The sequence below is a fragment of the Amborella trichopoda genome, chromosome 1 (assembly GCF_054954075.1).
Source record: "Amborella trichopoda isolate Santa Cruz 75 chromosome 1, AtrichopodaSantaCruz75HAP2 v2.0, whole genome shotgun sequence".
Lineage (NCBI taxonomy): Eukaryota > Viridiplantae > Streptophyta > Magnoliopsida > Amborellales > Amborellaceae > Amborella > Amborella trichopoda.
In genome coordinates, this window is record NC_142336.1 from 2,338,252 (window position 1) to 2,361,947 (window position 23,696).

Below are 23,696 nucleotides of genomic sequence, written 5' to 3' on the forward strand. Positions count from 1 at the left end.
TGTGCATTGAAAACATCAGTACACCATGCCTTATACTCGTGAACAAAATGGTGTAGCTGAGAGAAGGAATAGGACCTTTGTGAAAATAATAAGAAGTATGATGGGGCATGCAAATCTCTCATTGAAGTTTTGGAGAGAACCGTATTAACGACATGTTACATCCTTAACTAGACTCTCACAAAAGCTGTCTCACTTACTCCTCACGAAATTTTCACAAGTCGTTCTCCCTCCCTTAAACACCTAAAAGTTTGGGGTTGCTCAACCCATATCCTTATCCCACATCAAAATAGAACCAAATTGTAACCTAAAACTGTCAAATCCATTTTCATTGGTAACCCAGATTATGGTAAGAGGTATCGATTCTACAACCTTGAAACAGTTACGGTTATTGAAAGTCGTGATGCTCACTTCTTCGAGGAAGAGTTCCTTGAAGCAAGGGTGAGTAGAAAACAAGCTGACTTTTATGAAGAGGTCAAAAACAATGATGTAGTTCGAGACCCTGAACCTGAAACTTTCAAACCAACCCAACCTGATCCTGAACTCTCTATAAAAGAAAGTGAACCGTTACCTGAACCGAGACGTAATAACCGAGTCAACAGACCACCTCTTTGCCTAGAACATTTTGTCTACCTTGGATAACATTTTGATAAGGTTGAGAAAGATCCAGATTCAGAACCTAGAACTCACCTTGAAGCTTTGACCTGTCCTAAAAGGGAATACTGAATAGAAGCCATGGAAGATGAGTATGCTTCCATTAACCAAAACCATATATGGAAATTAGTCCCCCTACCTCAAAAACGTAAGGCCATTAGTTCTAAGTGGATTTTCAAGAAAAAGTTGAACTATGAATGGAAAATAGAAAAATATAAAGCTAGGTTGGTTGCAAAGGGTTTCACCCAGAAAAAGGGATAGATTATGAGGAAACTTTTTCCCTTGTTGCCAAATTTCCATCTATCCGAATCCTTATAGTTATAGCAACCCATTTTGATTTTGAGGTTCATCAAATGGATGTCAAAACAGCCTTTCTAAATGGGGATTTAGAAGAAGAAATTTACATGACCCAACCTGAGGGATTTGAGGATAAGGGAAATAGAACCTGGTATGCAAACTTAATAAATCACTTTATGGCCTAAAACAAGCATCGCGACAGTGGTATATAAAATTCCAAGAGACCGTTGCTCTTGCAGGGTTCTCCACAAATAATGCAGATTATTGCATATATCAAAAGGTTAGTGGGAGTTATGTGGTATTTATATCATTATATGTGGATGATATGTTAATTATTAGTTGCTCAATTGCCCTAGTAGTAGAGACGACAAATTTCTTTGCACAACACTTCGATATGAAGAATCTTAGAGAAGCTTCATATGGGTTTGGCATCAAGATAATAAGAAACAGGAGAGAGAAGACTATCCAACTTTCCCAAGCAACCTACTTTAAGAGGATTCAGGAAAAGTTTGATGTGAATATGTATAAGCCCATGTCTACCCCAATTGACAAAAAGACAAACCTTAGTAATAAGATGTATCCTACTGAAGACATGGATATAAGAGTCATAGAGAAAGTGACATACAAGAGCGCAGATGGGTCCCTTATGTATGCTATGACGGGAACAAGGACTGACTTGTCCTTCGTCATAAGTCTGGTGAGCCGTTTCCAAAGTAATCCACGAGAGGAGCATTGGAAAGCTGTAAAAAGAAGTTTTAGATATTTCAAGGGGATCATGAACTATGCACTCACATATAAGGGGGAACTGAAATAGCAATAGAATGATATTCATCTGCAAGCTATCTCGCGGATCCAAATAATGAGAAGTCTGCATCTAGGTATGTGTTTACGCTTGGAGGGGGTACGGTTTCTTGAAAGTCAAAGAAACAAGATATTGTGGCCTTGTCCACCATGGAATCCGAGTATGTGGCACGATGTCTAGCAGCCAAGGAGGCCATATGGATTAAGAAGTTTATTAATCAACTTAATTTTCATCCTGTATGTTGTGAGGCAGTGCGAATTTTCTGCAACAACACTACGGCTATTTGTGTCTATAAGGAGCCTCGATTTCACCAAAACTCCAAGCATATTAAGCCTTATTTTTATCACCTAAAAAATGATGTGAAATTGAAATAGATCAAGATCAGCTACATATCTATATATTTGATGATTGCAGACCCTCTGACTAAGGGAGTTGTCCCTAATGTTTTTGTAAGACATGTAAGTGATATGGGGATGAGAGAAAGTGAGGAAGAGAGAATGTGAGGCATTCAAAAGGCTAAGTGGGAGATGTTAGGTTTATGTGGGCCTTTAAAGGTCTTATGAGTGTATATTGAAATACTTTTAAACTCAGTGGGAGTGTGGTCCCTCGATGACCATACTAAGCGAATGATATTTGCTTATACCGGACTGTGCTTATCGATCTAGGCCAGTCGGTTGGAAAACCCAAGGTACCTAGGCTTAAAGAATTAACCGATGAGGGTTTTGGGTTAGCCCTTGATGAGGTCGGAGCTTATGCCTAGATAAGTGAGCCGAAGGATTGTGTGACCCTTGTGTGTGATGGTAGGCCTACTGAGACGGGGGTCAAACTTCATCCATGTTCCATCACACGGCATGCATATCGATAGATCCTTCGGGAAAGTCAGATATCCACCTTTGAGTGAAGCGTATACATGTGTGAGAGATACCCCTATGCAACATAGAGCTGTGGTCGCATCAGGTTGTGGTGACCTTGACTTGTCTCTAGGGGAGGACCTGTAATCCATAGACTGGAATTGCGACCCCCTTGATTCATCGAACTGACTTTGGTGACCCGCTAATGAGCCCTTGCTTAAACTGTGGATCATGGGAGACACTGAGTCGGTTCGATAAAGTTAGTATGGTCTGTAGTCCACAATTCCAAGTGGAGTACCCCATATTTACAGATTGAATTCTTAAAACCATATGGATCATTTACCCATCATATTAATTTAATTATGTTCATTTTATTATTGAAATAATTTTAGTTTTATTATTTGAATTTTTATGAATCTCTCAATATTTTAATTATGATTTTTAGACTTATAAAAATACAGTTATTGATTTTACAAAGTTGTAAAAATTCAAATATATATTAATTCGTTTCATTTAATTTTTTTAAAAAAACTTTTTATAAAATTCCATGGGGCCCAGAGTGCACATGGGCCCACCATGTGGCATGTGGGTGGGGGCCCACATGTGCCACAAAGGGGTGGCACGCCCCACCCTTTGGATACTCTTTAATTACTTGGTGTTCAAGACTTTGAGTTTTGGTAACTTTGATTTGTGGTATGTGGTCAAAATTTTAGAAGGGAAATTATTGACCATGACATATTTTGTTTTATAGCAAGTTTGCTTTAAAGGGATACGATCAATTTAAATAGATAGTAAATATTGACCTTATCTTATTTATATTTGGTAGTATTTATTTACTTGATAATATTTAACATATCCTTATGGAATATGTGACATGGATCATGCAATTTTATGGAATGCATGATATTTATTTTATTTAAATATATTGATGGGAAAATGGTTTAAGAAAAGGGGGATAATGGTTTAAATACCTTCCATAATGTTGATGACCCATCTATGGAATGAATGACTCAGATCTCTCATCCCACAAATCACCTTGATTAACGATCTAGATTCAATATCATGAAAGAGACAAACTATGGAAAAACCCTAAGAAACCCTAAACCTAAATATTCACTATAAATAGGGGTGATCTTCACCAATCTCTATACAACCTCTCTCTCACCTCTCTATCCTAAAAGGGCATGCCCCACTCTCTCTCCTCCATATTTCACTCTAATTTTTTCTATCCAAAACCTTAGGTAGTACTTTCTCTCTCCTCTCTAGACCTAAGTTAATTTTAAAGGTTGGAAAAGTTAGAGGGGCCCAAAGCAAATTTTGGGGGTTATGGTTTATTAGAGATTTTAAAGGGTGGTTACTTAGTTTGGCCGAAATCAGCTATCCCGGTTCGTGATTGAAGCTAGGCCACAGATCCCGCACCATTAGATGTGGTGACTCGGTGTGGGGTGTAAAAAACCCATTTAAGGTAATCTCCTGCATCTTTTATTTTATTTATTTGTTCTTTCATTTTATATTCTCAAGCACAGTATTAGGTTGTATGAATGACATCATATAGTTGAGATTTTTTTTTTTTGATGTGTTATTTATTTTGGAATTTCTATTGTTTGTAATAAGACCATTTGTGAGTGATCTTGTTGCCAAAAATATAAGGGGTTATTATTATTTTAAAAAAAAAATTTATATTTTCCCGGCAAAAGATCACATAGGTTTTTCTTTCAATTTCAACTCCATGGGTGTTTAAACTTTTAAATTTGAATTGATTCGCGACTACAATTGAGCTCCCAAATTGAAATTTTTTAAAAAAACTACCCCAAACTCTCTCTCTCCCTCTCTCACTACTGCCACCCCTGCTCGATTACCGCCAACGCCGGCTTGCCACGACCATTCCACCACCCACTCCACCACTACAACCAACACTGCACCACCACTCGCTTTCACCACCATCACTACCTTAGAAGTTGCTACGGTCTAGCCACCACCAGCCCCATCACACTACTGCCATCACCACCACTATCACAACTACTGTCACCATCGTACCGTAACACTGCCATCACAATATACCACCATCACCACGAACTCCAAAGTCATACCACATAATAACAAATTATAGTTCAAATTATGAAGGAATGGACTCCAAGGGATATGTGGTATTAGTAGCAGGTGATGCCTTTAGTTCTATTCCTCCTATAAGTAGAGGATCTCTTTCCCACTTATCTACTCAAAATTCTAGTTTTGGGTGGATCTAATTTGTCATTTAGTTAAGTAAATTTTTTAAAAAAAAAATACACAAATTTTTCACATAAAACAGTGTTTTGATCAAGTATATTGTGTATGACTTCACCTTTTAATAATATTATGACTTCACCTTTTAATAATATTTATATATATATATATATATATATATAGGAAGATACTACAAAATGCTTATAGGCGAAAATGAACTGTGATTTCGCCTATCCTCTTCACCATCCAAACTTCATCGCACGGTCACAGTTGTCTGTTAGTGTTTCAATATTCATTTTTTTTTTCTACTTGGAACGATCTGTAATTTGAAACATGGATACATATTAGTAAGACGCACCTAATAAAAATATGAAAAAAATAATTCCTAAAATATAAATTGATCAAAATACCCTTGTAAATGATTGGGGGTATTTTGGTCAATTTATATTTTATGAATTATTTTTTTCATATTTTTATTAGGTGTGCCTTACAAATATGTACACACGCTCCAAATTTGAAGTAATTTAGATTTATAGAAAAAAATAAAAATTGAAATACTACCAGACAACTGAAACCTTGCGATGAAGTTTGGATGGTGATGAGGGTAGGTGAAATCACTGTTCATTTTCGCTTATAGGTGTTGGAAAGAGTTATATATATATATATATAAATTCTTCCTAATGCCTATAGGCAAAAATGAATAATGATTTCGCCTATCCTCATCACCGTCCAAATTTCATCGCGGTATCACGATTGTCTGGTAGTGTTTTGTTTTTCATTTTTTTTTTTATAAATCAGAATGATCTGGAATTTGGAGAGTATGTACATCTTATTGAGGCGCATCTAATAAAAATATAAAAACATTATCTGCCAAAACAAAATTGACCAAAATACCACCAAAAATGTTTGGAGGTATTTTTGTCAATTGTTTTCATGCAAAATATTTTTTTTACATATTTTTAGAATATTCCCCTATTTTTGATGAATACATGCTCCAAATTTCAAGTCATGTTGATTTGTAGAAAAAAATGAAAAATAAAACACTACAAGACAATCATGACCTCACGATGAACTTTGGACGGTGATAGGGTAGGTGAAATCACTGTTCATTTTCGCCTATAAGCGTTGCGTAGTGTGTTCCATATATATATATATATATATATAAACCCAATATATTATATCCTAGTTATTTCTGATATGGGTGGCCAATCTGCGTCGGAATCGATCAAGACCAAACCAGGTTTGGGATTGTATAATCCACATCTCAAACCATCTTGTTTTAACTAGTTAGACCAGTCAAGTGAAGTTGGACAAAAAAGTTTAATATTGTTATGTTTTAAATTATTATGAAACAATATATCCATAGAATGCGTACAGTTGATATGAGGATTTATGAGATCGATCAATGGCAAGACAAGAAATGATAGAATTTTGAATGAATATATCTGAGGGAACTTAGGGTAGCTCCAATAGGTGATAAGATGAAGGAATGTTGATGTAGGTGGTCTGGGCATGTGTAGTTTCAACCTAGAAGCACTAGTTACGAGATTTTGTTCAAGTAGAAGGCTCTAAAACGAAAAATAAGTAGTGAGAAGAGATATGATGACATATGATCTAATTGATGATATGACCTTTGATAGAGTTGAATGGTGGAACGGGAGACGTGTACCTGATCCCAAATAGTCAAGATAAAGCCTAGATGATGATGATGAAATTATTATATCTATTTCTCTTTTTTTTTTTAAAAAAAAAATCTAGTCCAACGGCTTCAACCAATGTTATCAAATTCTCTTTGCTTCGGCTGAAGAGGCCGAAGCCTTTGGATTTTAGGCATAAACTGAAGAGAAGCAAAGCCTGGTGCTGCCGCTGTGGCCAGATTCGTTCTGATTCGGGTCTGCTTCGGCCAACAAAGAAATAACTATATAAAACTTTTTTTTTTTAATTTTTCATTATTAGTATATGTTTTAAATATAAATATCCAATTTATTTATCCTAAATTTGTTTTTTTTTTAAAAAAGAGTCCAAAGTCTTCCCGTGAATCGGCCTAAGTACTGAATTGCTTCATTTTTTTCACCAAACCAGAAAAGACTCCAAAGCAAATCTAACAACATTGGCTTCAACCACTAGTTGGACCGATTTTGATTGTATCAAACCCTTCACCAATTTGTTTTCCAATCCGATCTAGGCAATACTAAACAATTCATGTGGCTCGTTTGGAGGCTACTTCTTATGCCATTTTAGATGCACATGTAACACAAGACAGGCCCTTATGCCATTTTAGATGCACATGTAACACAAGACAGGCCATCACGTTCATGAAAGTTGCCAATTTTAACCCTAAAAAGTTAAAATATATATATATATATTAATGTAAAGGAAAAAGTAAAAAATTACTAATTTTTAACCATAAACACAAAGCCTCTCTTTTAACAATGCCCTACGCAAAAATTGACACAAACACGTGCATTAGTCAAACATATATTATTTTACAAAGGAAAAATGTATTGCGCAATTGGGGACCTAATTCAATATTAGGGCATGTTTAGTATCCATGAAAGTATCTTTGCGAAAGTAGTTTCACATGAAAGAGCTCTCTATACATTTAAATGTGGGAGGAGTTTTTTTACACCAATTGGTCTCAACACATTTTTATACCAATCCTGCAGCTAATTGGTGCAAAAATTCCCGCACTTAATAATCACATGTAGGAATTTTTTCATTTGAAAATACTATTATACAAATATTTTCATATGTACCAAATGGATGCAAAAAGAGGTAGTCCCACCAAAAGAGTAAGACTAGTAGCGATCAAAATTTATCCTTCACAAAATATTAATTTTAATTTTTAAAATTTTTTTTTTACATATTAACGATCCCATATTAGAGATTATATACTCCCAATTCTAAATCCATCTCAAAAATAGATCACGGAGAGAGATGATGCACATCTATATAAGGGTCAATGTACTCCAACTGTGTCCACCTCGAGAGATCCAATTTTTTTGAATGTGCACAAAAGAGAGAGGGATTTCTCAAGAAAGGGGAAATAGAGTACTCGTGAAGCGGGGAGAGAGAGTGATGGAAATAGAGATGCTTCCCTTGAAGGGGGAGAGAGACCACTTTCTAGTGTTTGTAAAATCGGACAGGTCAAATCGGAACTGCTCGGTTAGATCAGAATCAATCACTCTTCTGTTTTAATTTTGATCGATTTTGATGATCCGGTCGGATATTTAAAAAAAAATCAAAAAAATTTTATAAAATCCCAAAAAATAAGGGATTTGTTTATAATATGTTTTTTAATATTTTCATCATTTTGACAAAAAGCGAAAAGTGTTGTGGCCATTGATACTTATTTTTATATTTTCCCATTCTTTAAAAAATTTCAAAAATACCCTTCAACATAAATCGATTTTTTAACATCAATTTTTTCACTAACTTTCAACTTCACTTGATGTACTTTATTTAATCATGCTTTAAATATAGTTTTCATATTTTTTTAAAAATTTTTATATATTTTAACATTTTTTTTAACCTAGGATTTGTCCAATTAAGCCGGTTTACCGATTACTCGATACTGGCCCTTGGCCAGTTTCGAGGCGGGTTCGATTTTTCAAGTACTTCCAATGAAGAGGGGAGAGAGAAACCTCTCACAAGGGAACTGAAATATCAAATTAAACTCTAGGTCCAACAAACAATGATAAAAACCCAACCTCAAAGACAAAGGTTCCCCTTTATCATTTGAGAATCCTAATGAGACAACAAACCAATGAAAAGAAGAACACCAATCCAACCTTCCTTCTCTCTCAACCCCTACACTACACCAGCTCAAGAGCAAATACTGATGGGACAAGGATAAGAGATTGAATTCATGGAACTCATGTCTCCATGATTAAGGCCCATTGCCTCCCTCCCTCCTTCCGAACTACCCGAAGCTTGTAAGGTATTATCCACATTGCCCTTCGCCTCTTTCTCCTCAGATACCCCTTCTTCTTGTGAGTTATCAAAGAGGAAGTCAATGTCCTCAAATGTGGTGGAGTCAGGCAAGCCATTGAAGCTGCAATCCACTTGTGGGGCCCACGTTTGCTCGCTCGGGAACTCGGGGCCCACCATAGCGTCGCACAAGTCCGAATTGGGAATTTGGAAGTTTGTTGAGGCCATCATTGGGAACTTCGGGGTTTGTGAGTCCTCGAAGGTGTAGGTTGGCTGAGGGAATGGTGATCTGATGTAGTGGCTGAGGTCGAAGTTGGTCACAGCGTTCAAACCTCGGTATTCGATGGCTGCAATGTCGTAGGCCGCAGCCGCTTCTTCTTGGGTGCCTATTAGAGAGAGAGAGAGCGAGAGAGACCGATTTAGTTAAGGGTGCGGTGTGCATAGATCCGAGGCTCTAAACAATAATATAAAACACACCTTCAAATAGTGTAGAGAAATGTGGTTTTGATACTGTAAAAAGAGGATACTTGTATCCCCATACTATAAAAAATTTAAACGGTTCTTTTTATTCTTGACAATGGATGCATACTAAAGATACAACACGTATGTCAAACACTTCAAAATTTAGACAATTAAACATTTCTTCTTGAAATTTCATCATGAAAATACCTAGTGTCACTTAAAATTTTACCTCCCCCGTTAACTAGATGATATGTGGAGGGGTCATGCTTGAAATGCTATTTTTAGATTGGCATTTCTGAACTTATTTAGGTCTCCAGTTGTGTATATTTGTCTCTAATAGCTTAAATATGCATATATATGTCAGGTCTAAAAAGTCAATTTTAAAATTAGTGTTTAACGCGTAAGTCAATTTTAGAATTAGTGTTTAACACTTATATCTATTTGTTTATAACCTTAGTAGTTATGTTCATTTATCACAATCTAAGTAGAGGAAAAGGGCACTTGAGCATGCACAAACACACTAATAAAAGGGGTGAAGAGAGAAAGAGAGAGATTTTCTTGCCTTCTAGAAACTTTGAGGATGTAATTAAAATAGAAAAAATAATAATAGATGTTTCTCTTCAATTTATAATCTTATTTGGACCCAATTGTAGCCATTACTCCATAATTTTTCAAATTTAAGATGTTAGCTACCTTACCAATAAAACCATATATTGGGGTTTACACCCACCCCAATAAGATAGGAAATGGTCTTTCAAGGCCCTTTTTTTTTTTTTTTTTTTTTTTTTTTTTTTTTTTTTTCTTTTTCTTTTTTTTTCTTTTTTTTTTGTGAAACTACCTTCTTCCTTGGGGTCTTCCCCATGGTTTTTGAGTTTTGACCCAAAAAATGCCTTAGCTCATTCCAAACATATCTAGATTACTTCTAATGAGACAAAAAAAATCTTGCCATTAATTACAAATCTCTAATCTCTAGTATAGTTCTTGTGAGATGACACTTTTGCCCTTAAGTTGGGAGAAAATTATTATAGCTCATTTTCAAAGGTTGTTAACCACCAAAGATATCTTTTATCACACTTCCCCTTTTGGGCTGGTGTACCATGAACAAAAATGTGTGTGGGGAAGTATGCTATGATCCACATGACCATAGAAAATGTTGCAAGTGTAATCACTACCTAATTGATGAAAATGAGAGGAATGTTATCATATTTGCTTGAAAAAGGAAGTGCTTCAGCTCTTTCAAATTCAGGGAATTCTTTGAGTGCACTTGTAGATTTTTTTTTAAAAAAAAAAAAAAATAGGCAAACAAATATAGAAAGAACATATTCTTAAAAAATTTAAATATAATGATGTTTCCTAATTAATATATATATATATTTGAAAATTTTAATAATGTGGGGTACTCTTGCCAAATCTGAATATTTTGACCAAATCTTATTTTTCTGATATTCCATCTAATCAAGGACTGTTTTGCATCGGTTTGATTTAGGCATGAAACCGAATACTTTGGCCATTTCAGGTTGAAGCGAAGCGAATCTAACACCATTGATATCATGAGTGAGAGAGAGAGCGAGTAGAACATGATGAGCCTAGTGATTGATCAACTCACTCTCCATCACCGTCCATTCACTTTTTGGATGGAAACAGGCACATGTGATTATATATGCCTCATGGTGTTTGGATCATAGGGTCTCTTCTCAAATGATAAACAGGAGTGGTCTTTTTTATCACAAACCGTTATATCCAGTTGTGAATACACACGTGGGTTACCCACACGTGTTATATGCTCTGTCATAAATGTATGAGGGATCCCTACACGTGCACATATGCATTTTTTGCATGCCATTTCAAATGGGGGTTCAAATAAAGACAAGAAAAAAATTACCAAATTAGAAAAAAGTTGAATAGGTGTAAATTACAAAAGAGAATAAACCGAATTTAGAAAATACATAATATGAAGGAAAAATAATAAAATATCCATCAATATTCATGCTTTTGTTGTGTGGAATAGTGTTTTTTAATAGTGGCAAAATATTTGTAGAAATAGAAATTCATATAGAATATAGCAATCAAATAAATACTCACCCAAGAAAAAAAATGGAATTAATCAATTATCAAAAAGAGAAAAAGAAAAAAGAGAAAAAAGGCAGAAAGAAAAGGAGGCATACTGTAAGTCCCCAAGTAGAGGTATTTGTTGCCAAAGACTCGGCCGATTCTTGCTTCCCATCTTCCATTGTGATGGTGTCTGCAAAACCCAAATGCATGTAAGTTAATCAAAAGCCAAAATACTTGATACTTCCATGGGGTACCATAATGTCCCTTTGCTCCCTCAGGTAAATACTACGCTATGAGTATTTTTAGGGCCCCAAATTTTGGGGATATAACCTCTTACACAAATTTTCAAAAAAAAAAAAAAAAAAATTCCTTGAAAAAATAATATTAGTTGAACAAGGATAGTCCAATTTTTTTAAGGCAACATCTAAGTGTTTAAAAACTCAAAATCGATTTTTTTTTCCAAAATAATTATCTAGTGATCCTTACGTGGATCTCAAATTTTCGGATAAAAAAAGATTGTCCCAAATAGCTATTTTGCTTAGTGAATTAATATACATTATACTCCTAAAGGAGCTTATAATAAAAAAAAAGTGTTCTGATCTTAACATTAAGTACCGTAATTGTGCTTCACTATAACATTTTAAGTACCGTATAACATTAATGTGATCATGTCCACATTCACACACATAAAAGTATATTTTATTTGATTGCTTTACACCTATTTATTGACTTGGCTCCATTTTTATTGTTTGAATTTGAAAAAAAAATTTCTATTTAATGTTAAAAATTGAGATTAATTAATTGACCTTGCCACCCCTCTATATTTTGAGACACCCCTTGAAAATCCACTGCTCCTCCTCCTCAAAGTGGCCAAATACTCCTCTTTCGTCAAATGCTGCATCTCCTCTAACTCCTTTGCATACGTACTTAACTGCAAAATAACCAACATTTTAACTTTACCATTACCATGTAAAATCATAGTATTAATATACTGACAGTGAAAATAATAATGGACATTTATCAAAATGTAATATAAGAGATGAATTATTTACATTTTACCTATATTTTTTGTTTATTTCTAAAGACCCCATCAAATCAGTCCTGATCATGAGTTGGAATAGTTGAAAATGGATAAAATGATAAATAGTTGCTAAGCTAAGTTTATTTTGATCAATTTTCTTAGCAATAATAATAACAGCAATAAGACTAATAATATTAATATATAATAAAAATATTTTTATTGTCACCATCAATATCTTATTGATGATGATAGTGATTAGTATGATGATTACAATATTATAAATCACTTTACATTGACATTTAATGCCTTTCTTTTATTTTTTATTTTTTGAAATTTGTATTACTCACAGGGAAATTCAGGATTGTTCCGGGCCCCCAATATTTAAGGGCTGCCAAATCATATGTGTGAGCAGCTGCCTCTTCATCATCATATGCCCCTGCATTTTTCAAAAGTTAAACCCATGCAATAATATAACATTAAAAAAAAAAAAGCATGGAAAAAAAAAAAAAAAACCTTAAAGTAGATAGATAGAGACACCGAAATAGAGAGAGAGAGAGATTGATGTAACTTACCCAAGTAAACTGAGCACCCAATAATGATTGTTGCATATAGAGATCATGCAAAAAAAACGAGAGTCATTATCATAGCCCAAAAAAGGAAAAATAAATAAAATAAAAAAACAGTATCATTCATCTGATGTCTTTATTTATTTTTTTATATTTTTTTTGTGCTTTTATTTTTACCTTGCCTTCCTTTCTTGTTTTGCACCTGGTTCCAACAATTTTTATCCCAAAGGTGAGCTTCATATCTCCCTGTCCATCTATGCCTGCCAAAAATGAAGACATGCAAATAAATTACCAAAAAGCATATAATTTATAAGAGAGAAAAAGAAAAGATATATAAAAAACTGGTAATTCCCAAAAATTGTTTTCTCCTTTTTTTTAAACTATTACACAAAAACATCTGCTAAATTTAGCATCAAAAACCCAACTTGGGGTGCTAAGGCCATAATCACAGTTTCATTCGATCGTTAATTTTAACGCGAATCAAAAGAAATAAATAGCAAAATCGAATGATGATATAAAAAACCACTCAAACAGAGACATAAACAAACTCGGCTAAATTTTCTATCGCACCTTGTAACTCCTCTGTATATAGAGCTTCTTCTTCCTGGGATGCTGCCGAAATGGCGCTTCTGATCACCATTTACAGTCCTTCTTATTCTTCTGGTCTTGGGTTTTGGAGTAGTTTTTGGAGGTTGGTCCCCATGAACTTGAGGAGCAGGGCTGGCACTGTGTTGGCGCTCCATTCTGAGGAAATGATGACTCTGCTAAATTTAGAGGAGCAGCAAAAATGGTGGCTCTGTTAAAACTGGGGCCTCGTCTATAACCTTTCTGCTAAGAACTCAGATTTGGGATTTACAGATTCTTTTGAGAAAAATATTATATGTGGGTTTCTCTCTCTAGCTTGGTTCACCTAATTGGTTCACCAGCTTAGAGAGAGAGAGGGGTCATGACTGCTTAAGTAGAGAGAGAGAGCACATTTGTTTGAATTTTTCCCATTTTATCCCTGTATATGTTTTTATTCCATACGTGTCTTATCTTTTTTTTCTAGTAGTTCAAACTAAGTATTAAAAATAGTTGTAGATTTTGGAAAATTGAAAAATTGCTTGTTTGTTACACAAAAGAGAAACAAAAATGGGACTAATAAAAAAATAAGGGGCATATTTTTAGGGGGTAGAAAAATTTGTAATGCATTAAGGTATGTATACTCATGGTATAATTAGTGATTTAAAGATCACTAAATCGACTCTGAGAACAAGTTCCGGACAATAAAAAGCCCAAAATTGCCAATTCTCTCTTTTTTTTTCTTTTTTTTTTTAACTTTTTTTTATTAAATATAACTTTATTTGACTAGGAGTTACCCGAATCGTACTTCCGAATTGAACTTAGACGCTTGGCATAACGAAGTCGAATTCCTATTTTTGAAACACTGCATGAAACATGAGCCTTTGGGTACAAATGATATTAATCAACTAGGGCCTAATATCAAGGGTGCTTTAGTGAAAACCTTAAAGATATTAAGCTAATTAAATTTGGGTGTGATAGTCATTACGACTTTTCATAAGGTATTTGATTCCTTATTTATATGGGCTTTGCTTTTTATTTTCTAATTTCTCTTGGGTTAGGATTTGTTAACCTTGGGTTGAGGGATTAACCTTGGGTTAGATTGAGACCCAACACTTGGCTTAGAGGTCTGCCATGCTTCCAATGGGAGAGGGGCTTCAGCCTGCACCCATGCATTTGCAGTGTTTCTACTAAGGGAATCCAAGTTGCTGTCTCTCACTAAAATTTCTCTCTCTCTCTCTAGAAATTATCTCTCTCTAACTCAAAGCTCTCTCTCATTAAACTGCTCTTTTTCTCTCTTAACTCTCAATAAAATTTAGACTCTTACACTCTCCCAAGAACTTACAAATGAAAAAAATTTATATAAGGTTACAACTTTAAAATTTAGAACTAAAGTGACACCTCAAAAATCCATCATCAAATATTGTTTTAATATTAGAAAACCCTCTAATTGATTATTTTTTACATTGAGATGTATGAATATGAAAACAAAAAAAAAAATTAAGTCCTTAAAATAGTGTATCTTACCACCAATTATTTAAGGGTGCAGTTTGTATAGAGCGGAGGCTCTAAACAATCAAATTAGAACCCACCTTCAAATAGTGTCAAGAAATGTGGTTTCAATACTGAAAATCTTTGACTAGCCATAAAATATAATTTCATCTTTAATTATAAAACTAAAGCTTTAAAAATAGTATAGATCGAGCAGATCTATGAAAACTTAAATAACTTAAAAATTGACGGTCCAAAAATGCGTCACAAGATGCACTATTTCTAAAACTTAAAATCTACTTTTTATGAAGTCCATACATTTTAAGGTGCATCTTAAGGTCGAGATGATCAATTGGAAGATATTTGGACATCAAAACAACCCCTTCTAATGGAATTTTTGAGGTAGGCTCTAATTTGATTGTTTCGAGCTTAGGTTCTATATAAACTTTTCCCATTATTTCAACGGTCCATTTTTAATATTTCAAGTGTTTATAGATCTACTTAATTTTAATCATTTTTAAAATTTAAAATTTTGAATCATTTTTAAAATTTAAAATTTTATATTTTATTCAAATAGATTTGCAAGCCATCCTAATAATCTTTTACACCAAAGTTACCTTTTAAAAACTCACTGAGAGACTAAATCTCTCTCTAAACCACAAATTGCTCTCGATGAAATCTTAATGAGTCCAATTTTCTCTCTCTCTCTTGTGTCTTCAAATTGCACTCTTTCTCTAGACACCAAATTGCTCTCGCTCTCTCTCTCTAGAAAAGATCAATGAATTCTCTCTTTCGCTCTCTAAAACGCTCACTTTTTTCTAAAATTTGGTGCACCCAACTGTAAAACCGCTTACCGGTTCAGTGGTGGTCTAGCGTGTGAAGGTAGTTTTGTGGAAAGCCTGTTAGACTTTGATTCTCCATAGCTTTTTGAAAAATGTCATTAGTACCCTTACATTTGGAACCAAAAATGATTAAGCTACAAAACTAAGGAAATGGTATTTTTGTAACCTCTTGAAAAGCAAGAAAATATGCATCATACTTGGTTGATAGTTAGGTAGAGTAATTTGCTGACATTGAGTAGTGAAATTGGATATAATCCGAATTTGCGAAATTTTTCAAACAATTACTGATATATAGTGATATGTGGGTATAGAAGTAATGTCATGTATTCTATATCTCTTTTAATTGATAATTAAGATGCAGTCTCGGTGCTGGAAAGCCTAGCCACGACATGAAAATCTATTGTTACCTCTAATTATGGAATTTAAAGCTTTGAAATTGATGTAGATTGAGTCGATTTTTTTTTAAAATGGACGATTCAGATAATGTATTACAAGATTCGCTATTTTTATAACTTGAAATCCTTTTTTTTTCACATCCATACATCTCGATGTCAAAATGATCAATTTGAACATTTTCTAGGGTCAAAATAACCTTTTTCAAACAACTTTTGATGTGTTCTTTACTTTAATAATATAAGGTTGACTCCTTATATAAATTTTTTTGTTATATATAATATATATGTGTTCTCAAATATGGCTAATCAATTTGGGACTTTTAATGTTGATGTGTTCTCAAATATGGGTAATCTCATCGCCTATCGTTTTATGAAAGTTAGATTAAGATTAAGATGGGTACCACAGGCAAATAGAATTCTGAAGATTAATTTTGATTGCTCTTCCCTTGGAAACCCAGGGGTAGAAGGTTTTTGTGGAGTATGTAGAGATCATATTGGTAACATTTTTTTATATTATGCTGGACCATGTGGTGTGGTTAGTGCAAATCATGCAGCCCCTGTTACAAGGACTCTTGATTTGGAAAAAAAAGGAATTTGGAAAATCAATGATTTTGGAAGGAGATTATTTGAATGTCATAAATTAGTACACTTGCCTTGCTAGGCCTCCATGGCATCTTAGATCTTTGTATCTTCAAGTAATGGACGCAGTTTCTTCGCTGGATGTCTCTTTTTAGCATGTCTTCAGGGAGGTAAATGAGGTTGCTGACGATTTGGCGAAGAGAAGGGGAAGTCTCGATCATATAATTATTTCAGATATCTTATTTTGACCAATGCATCACTTTCTTTTTGGTATCAATAAAAGCTAAGTAATCTTGTCAAAAAAAAAAAAAAAACGTGTGGGAAAAGTTTATATAAGGATGAGGCTCTAAACAATCAAATTAAGGTGCACTTTAAAAATTGCTAGAAGAGGTTGTTTCGATGCCCAAAAATCCTCAAATCGATCATCTTGACCTCAATATGTATGCACATGAAAAAAAAATAGATTTCTAGTCTTGGAAATAGTGCATCTTTAATGTATTTTCTAGACTGTCAATTTTCAAGATTTTCAGTTGTTCATAGATCTACTCAATCAATACTAATTTTGAAGCTTTAAATTTTATAATTAGATATGAAAATAAATTTTCAGGCGATCATAAAGATTTCCAATACCAGAATAAACATTTTTCACCACTATTTGTATGTACACCTTAGTTTGATTATTTAGGGTGTCAGCCTTATATAAACCACACCTTTTATATATATGTGTGTGTGTGGGAAATTTGTTTCATGCGGGCTGGACCTCATTTTTATATATGCGGTCCAGAGGTATAAAGCATCCATCTTAAAAATGGATGCAAATAGGTGTTCCATCTAAAAATAATTATAACTAACGATCCAAATGTTTTCTTAATAGATTTATTATTTCTGTTATTATTATTTTTTCATATTCATGATATCTCCATGTTAAAGATTACATGTCATTAAACATTAGGTCAAAAAATTCATCTCAAAAATAGATTTTTAATAGGCGCCTTATTTCTATATGGACTCATAGAAACCGGGTTCATATATATGGGAAAGCTTTCTATGTTCCCCCTACAATATAGAAGTTCTATCCAACCGTCTATTTTTTAATGGAGGGCTAAGATTGCCCCAATCATAATGTCACGTCTCTACATTGTTTTATTTTTAATTTTTTTTCTATAAACTTTTTTAGCCCCAAATTTTGGGCGTCCATTTCGTTATTAAACTCGCACTAACGAAAAATACAAAAGAATATTTTCAATAAAATAAAATGACCAAAATACCCCTAAAAGTTTCAAGAGGTATTTTGGTCATTATTTTTTATTAAAAAATTATTGTTACTATTTTTTATAGGTGCACCCCAATGAGAAGATGGCATGTACCAAATTTCATATTCAGAAAATTTGTATTAAAAAACTAAAAGCAAAATACTTTGAAACGTTGGATCTAAGATCAAACGGTGAGTGGCTCTCTTGATAAAAAATGGACAGCTGGATGTTAGGGGGAGGATAGAACTTCTATATTGTAGGAGGAACATAGAAAGCTTTCCCCATATATATATGCGCAATATATTGTAAAATATTTACAATAAATTTTATTTTTCTTCCATCTAAACTCAAACCCAATCTGCCTGGACCTTTCACAGGTTCGAGTCTGCTCTATGTATGTAGACAAAATTTGAAATGAGTTAATTTCTCTCTTACATCCTAATCCTAGAAACATATAACCCTTGAACTCTAAGAACCACACCACGCTAGTGCACCATAGACTGTACTCCGCAATTTTTAGGAAAACCATTAAATCTACCTGCATCTAGCCAAATCAACCCAAATCTATCTAAATCGCCATGTAGATATATTGATTGATTCAGACATATCCAGAACAACAAGATAAGCTATAGAAAGATAGAAAAACCTAAATCGTAATTCTTAAAAAGCGTCAAAAACATATTAGACCACCACTATTGGACTCAGTAAGATCCGCAACATCATGTGAATTTTTTTGGATTTTCTGCATCAAGATATGCATTGAAGGTCACAATGGAATCTACACTTAGAGATTTATGTCATAAATTTTTTTTTAACTCTAGAATTTTCTAAAAGCTTCCAGAAGGAAAAAGAATCCTATTCTGAAAAGGACTTTTAGGCTATAATACCTCTTCCAATTCAATTTTGGGTAGAAGATCCCCTAGATCCCCATAAGCGTGTAGGAATAATAAGAGCTTTAGAACTATGATCTTTGATTATGTTGGCTATGGATACCATAAAAGCCTCGGAAGTTACATAGACCCTAGGACTCCTATTCCAAGAGGAACTCGAAGCTTTGTATATAGGGCAAGCTTTCTATGTTTTCCCTACAACATAAAACTTATATACTTCCCCTTATCCAACCGTCCATTCTGAATGGAGGGCTAAGATTGTCCCAATCACAATGTCACGTCTCTACACTATTTTATTTTTAATTTTTTTCTACAAACTATTTTAACACCAATTTTTGTACGTCCAATCCTCTATTAAACTCGCACTAGCGAAAAATATAAAAACAATATTTTCAATAATATAAAATGACCAAATACCCCTGAAAATTTCAAAGGGTATTTTGGTCATTATATTTTATTGAAAAAATATTTTTAATATTCTTTATAGGTGCGCCTCAACAAGAAGATTGCACGTACCAAATTTCATAGTCATACAATTTGTAAAAAAAACTGAAAATAAAATACTTTGAGACATCAAATCTAAGATCAAACAGTGAGTGGCTCTCTTGATCAAAATTGGACAGCTGGATGGTAGGGGAGATCTTCTATGCTATAGAGGAAGTATAGAAACCTTCCCTTGTATATAAACCCTCCTCTAGTTTCCCATAATTCATAACTGAAGTCCTAGAGAAAACCCAAAAGCCTATAAACCTTGAAAAACTCTAGATCTAGAAATCCTAATTTTCTACAACCAACAAAAACCCTACTTTTAAACCAAAAGCCTCACGAAGAATATGCCTTTTGTACTTTTAGCTCAACTTCCAGAGTTGAGGATGAAGATTCTCAACTTCTAGTCTACCAAATGGACCAAATTCTAAGTAAATTCATTATTTTTTTTAGTTTTTAGTTTATTATCTTTTTTTTTTCCTGTTTTATATATCTTCTTGATTTATTTATGGATTTTGTGTGATTTCAAATCAGCCCTATTGATGATGTACAAAGAGAAATATGTTTCAACAAACTCATCTTTATATACTCTAATTTGATATAACCTTCCATTCACGACCGAAACTTTTAATTGTTTAATTGAAAGCATAAACCAGAAAAGATTCCATCTTCGATCTTCTGGAAATTGGTTGTAGATAGGGTTTAGCCAAGACCCAATCGAATCAGGGATGACCAGTGCCGGACTCAACCGGACCCATTATCACGCCTGCACCCAGCCACCTAGGGCTTGGATATGTTATTCTCTCCCAAACACTCTCTCTCTCCTCTGGGGTGCCCATGCCCTTTCTCTTCTTTCTCCTCTAATCGCAGGCATACACTCTCTCTCTACTCTGGCGTGATCACATAGCCACACATCTTCTCTCTCTCATTCATTAAGCATATACCCCCTTGTCCGAAAAATCGAACTGGCCTTGGAAACCGGCTAAGGGTTGGTTTCGATTAACTAGTAAACTTATCGGTTCAGCTGGCTGAATCGGGTAAATCCTGAGCTATAAAAAAAGTATTAAAAAAATAAAAAATATAAAAAATATGAAAAGCACATTTTAAGCATGATTAAACAAAGCACATCCAAATGAAATTACAAAGTAAAAGCAAAAAGAATATTTTAAAAAATTGATTTGTGCCTAGGGATTTTTTTGAAATTTAAAAAAAAATAAGAAAAATGTAAACATAATTATTCATGGCCAAAACACTTTTCAATATTTGCTAAATTGATAAAAGATATTCAAAAAAGTATTTCATATAAATCTCATAATTTTTAAGATTTTATATAATTTTTTTTTAAAATTCCCAACCAAATCACCAAAACCGATCAAAACCAAAATCAACCAATGCCCGGTTCCCATCTTGGTGGACATTGCAAATCTATTGCATAGGAGTTCTCTCTCTCATGCCCGTTTGTGCCATATTTGTCTGTGTTATAATTACTTAAAACTGAAGTGAGAAACACATCATTTCCAAAGAAATGCTAGTGAGAGTAACTCGTGGGCTCAACCTACTCCCCACTTAAAAGTAAAGTGAGAAACACAGCATTTCCAAATAAATGCCAGTGAGAGTAACTCGTGGGCTCAACCTACTCCCCACCAAAACGTCCGTGAATTTCATGGTGGGGACTAGGGAGCATGAAATGTTTGAGCTTTTTGCAGATGCTTAAAAAAATTAAAAAAAATTAAAAATTTAAAAAAATTTAAATTAAAAATTTAAAAAAAAGAAAAAAGGGGAAATTAGCATGCAATGGTTAACAAATCTTTTAAGTGCCCCTTCATAAACTTCAAAAATGTCAAAATGATTGAATGAGTACAGCTAAAAATGGTTTGCCCCTGGGTTTCAAAATCTGGATTGATGGGCATATCGTTTGCCAACAAATATGTGTCAAACTACTGGATCAGCGATTTGGATTAGGTTTGAATGTTTGGATTAGTCCAAATTGATGATTTGGAAAAAAAAAGTAAAAAAAAAACCTAAATAAAGTTTAAGCTTTTCTTTCAGTCAAAACTCAAAAGTATTAACCAATAATTTGAGGAGGAGGGGTCAGATTTGTTTAACATATACGTACTCCGTAAGGAGGATGGCGAGAATGTTAATCATCTATTCTTTCATTGGCCATTTTTTCGAGAAATTTGGGCTTGGGCTTTTGAAATGATAGGGATTCAATTACTATTGCCTCAATTTGTAGCATTTACTTTTCAACAGCTTGCTATCTTGGGAATCCTGAAATGTGGGCAAACTATCTGGATAATATCTAGGGTTGCTATTTGTTGGATTTGGTGTTATCCAAAATCACCCATAAGGAAATGCTATGGGATTGACTGAGATATTCCCATATTTTATTGGATTGAGATTTATATTGATAAGTTTCTTAAAGGAAATAGAAATCCAAAAAGATTAGGACTATTGGATTTATCTCATGGTTTTGATATATATGTATCATCATTAGGAAGTTTCATATTTACTATGAACTTTTAGTCTCATATATATGTGATGAAAGTATAGAGAATTTGTGTGCCCTATTTAGGTCAAAAATGGTGAATCTGAAAAGTGAGGAAGTTAGAGCTTCTTGTGCATAAGATGCAATTTCTTCTTAAAGAGAAGAAAACTTCATTTGGACAGAAACATTGTGATGGTGCCTCTTTTAGACGCTCGAAAATTGAGAGGCTTACTTGTTTTTTATAGATAAGCTGTTCCTATTGAAATTTTGGGTTGTTTCCCTTTTAGTTAGAAAGTAAGTTTTTCATTGCTATCGTGTCTCTATCTAGTGTTATTGGTAACGGTTGTCAAAAACAAAGAGAATGAAGGAGAGTGGTTTAAAAGGGTTTGTTCGATTGGGTTTTTATCGAGGTTTGTTCCAAAATCTTTTATGTAATATTCATTGGTAATGAATTTATGTTTGTCATGTCCATGGATGTAGCCCTTTTGGGGTGAACCACATAAATATTTGTGTTCTTGTTGTATGTGTTTCATGTTGTATTTCTCGTACTTTATTTGTCAAAAAACTAACCCATTAGGTTTAGAGTTTCTGCACACAACACTATTTTATGGGAAGTGTGGAAAGAGTGGAACCATACACCTTTTGATGGGACTTCTCTTAATTTTATGAAGATCAAGGAGAAAATTCTTCAAGACTTGCGATGTTGGTTCTAAGTTCCAAGAGGGTAGAATTTTTTCGAGAGTGGGTATGTGGACAAATCTTCATAGCATTGTAAATAATGGCTCTGGGTGGCTCCATCCCAAAGGATAATGGTATCTGCCTCTCGAAAAAAATATAAAGCTAAATTTTGATGGTAAGCTTCGGGAATTCTAGATTTGCATAAATTTGTGGAGTGTAGGTTCTCCTTTCTTTCGCTAGACCATGTGGTTTCGTAACGGCTAATAAGGCTGAGTTTAGGGTGGTTTTGCAAGGATTGAAAATTAATTAGTGCCCACTTTGCATTGTATTGTCAAAGGGGATTCATTGTGAATTCGTGAAGAAAGGTGAGAAGACCTCCATGGGATTTATTGTCGATTTGAGCTGAAGCACAGGATTTGTATGATAATCTGATAGTGACATGCCAGTGCAAATTGAGATGCTGATGGTCTTGCTAAAGGAAGGTCTAACATGGTGGCACTATTGGTTTATGACGATTTGATTCATATTTGATTGTATTGTATTCTTCCTTTTCATTAGTAATAAAGTAAAGTAAGTTTGTCAAATAAAAAAAACTAAAATTAAAATAAGGGTTTATAGAGTTGGGATATAGAGGGGACTTAAAAAAGTATTAAATAATTTTTTAAAAATATATATATATATAAGAGGGGTTTAGTAGGGGAACCGAGCTTGGACCCATATCACCCTAGACTTGGCTCATCCTGATTGATTCCCATCCAAATCGGCGATCTAAATAGAAAATCGTCAAGTTTTAAAACACTACTACACACATTTTGTCTTGAAACTTTTCTTCCGTATACAGCATGTGGGCATGTTAAATTTGAGGTCCATTAGGCTTCAATTTTATTAAGAAAAAAAAAAATTAAACGTGCCACACTACTAGTTCATTCTTTTCTCCTTGAATGTGGGGTCGGGATTTTTTTATCTTTTAAAGGTACAAAATGCGCCTCTTTAATTGGCAAAAATATAAGTGGGGTTAATATCTCTTACAAAGTCAATATCTTTTGTAAAATCATCAAGTTGGTCAAATAATCACATTTAACAATGTAGGGATTATTTTTTTAACTTTTATATGAACGTTAAATGTAGGGATTATTTTTTTAACTTTTATATGAATTTTGTCTAAGAAGGGTGAGGAC

General features: G+C 33.8%; 1 protein-coding gene across 1 annotated transcript; it reads right to left on the reverse strand.

Annotated features, from left to right (window-relative positions):
* Positions 1 to 8,459: 8,459 nt before the first annotated feature.
* On the reverse strand, positions 8,460 to 13,647 carry LOC18427038 (ethylene-responsive transcription factor WRI1). The gene is made up of 7 exons (XM_011622439.3): positions 13,426 to 13,647; positions 13,033 to 13,115; positions 12,862 to 12,870; positions 12,637 to 12,725; positions 12,075 to 12,199; positions 11,382 to 11,458; positions 8,460 to 9,140 (listed from the first exon to the last, which is right to left on the reverse strand). Exons 1-7 carry the CDS (start codon positions 13,596 to 13,598, stop codon positions 8,650 to 8,652), a joined length of 1,047 nt encoding a protein of 348 aa, XP_011620741.1. The 5' UTR covers positions 13,599 to 13,647; the 3' UTR covers positions 8,460 to 8,649.
* Positions 13,648 to 23,696: the final 10,049 nt, after the last annotated feature.

Excerpts from the sequence above, each read along its gene's own strand:
- LOC18427038 (XM_011622439.3), bottom strand. The coding sequence starts at position 13,598 with ATGGAGCGCCAACACAGTGCCAGCCCTGCTCCTCAAGTTCATGGGGAC. Across the intron at positions 12,200-12,636 it reads GAACAATCCTGAATTTCCCT|TTAAGTACGTATGCAAAGGA; the intron begins GTGAGTAATACA and ends GTTATTTTGCAG. Across the intron at positions 9,141-11,381 it reads CCTCTACTTGGGGACTTACA|GCACCCAAGAAGAAGCGGCT; the intron begins GTATGCCTCCTT and ends TCTCTCTAATAG.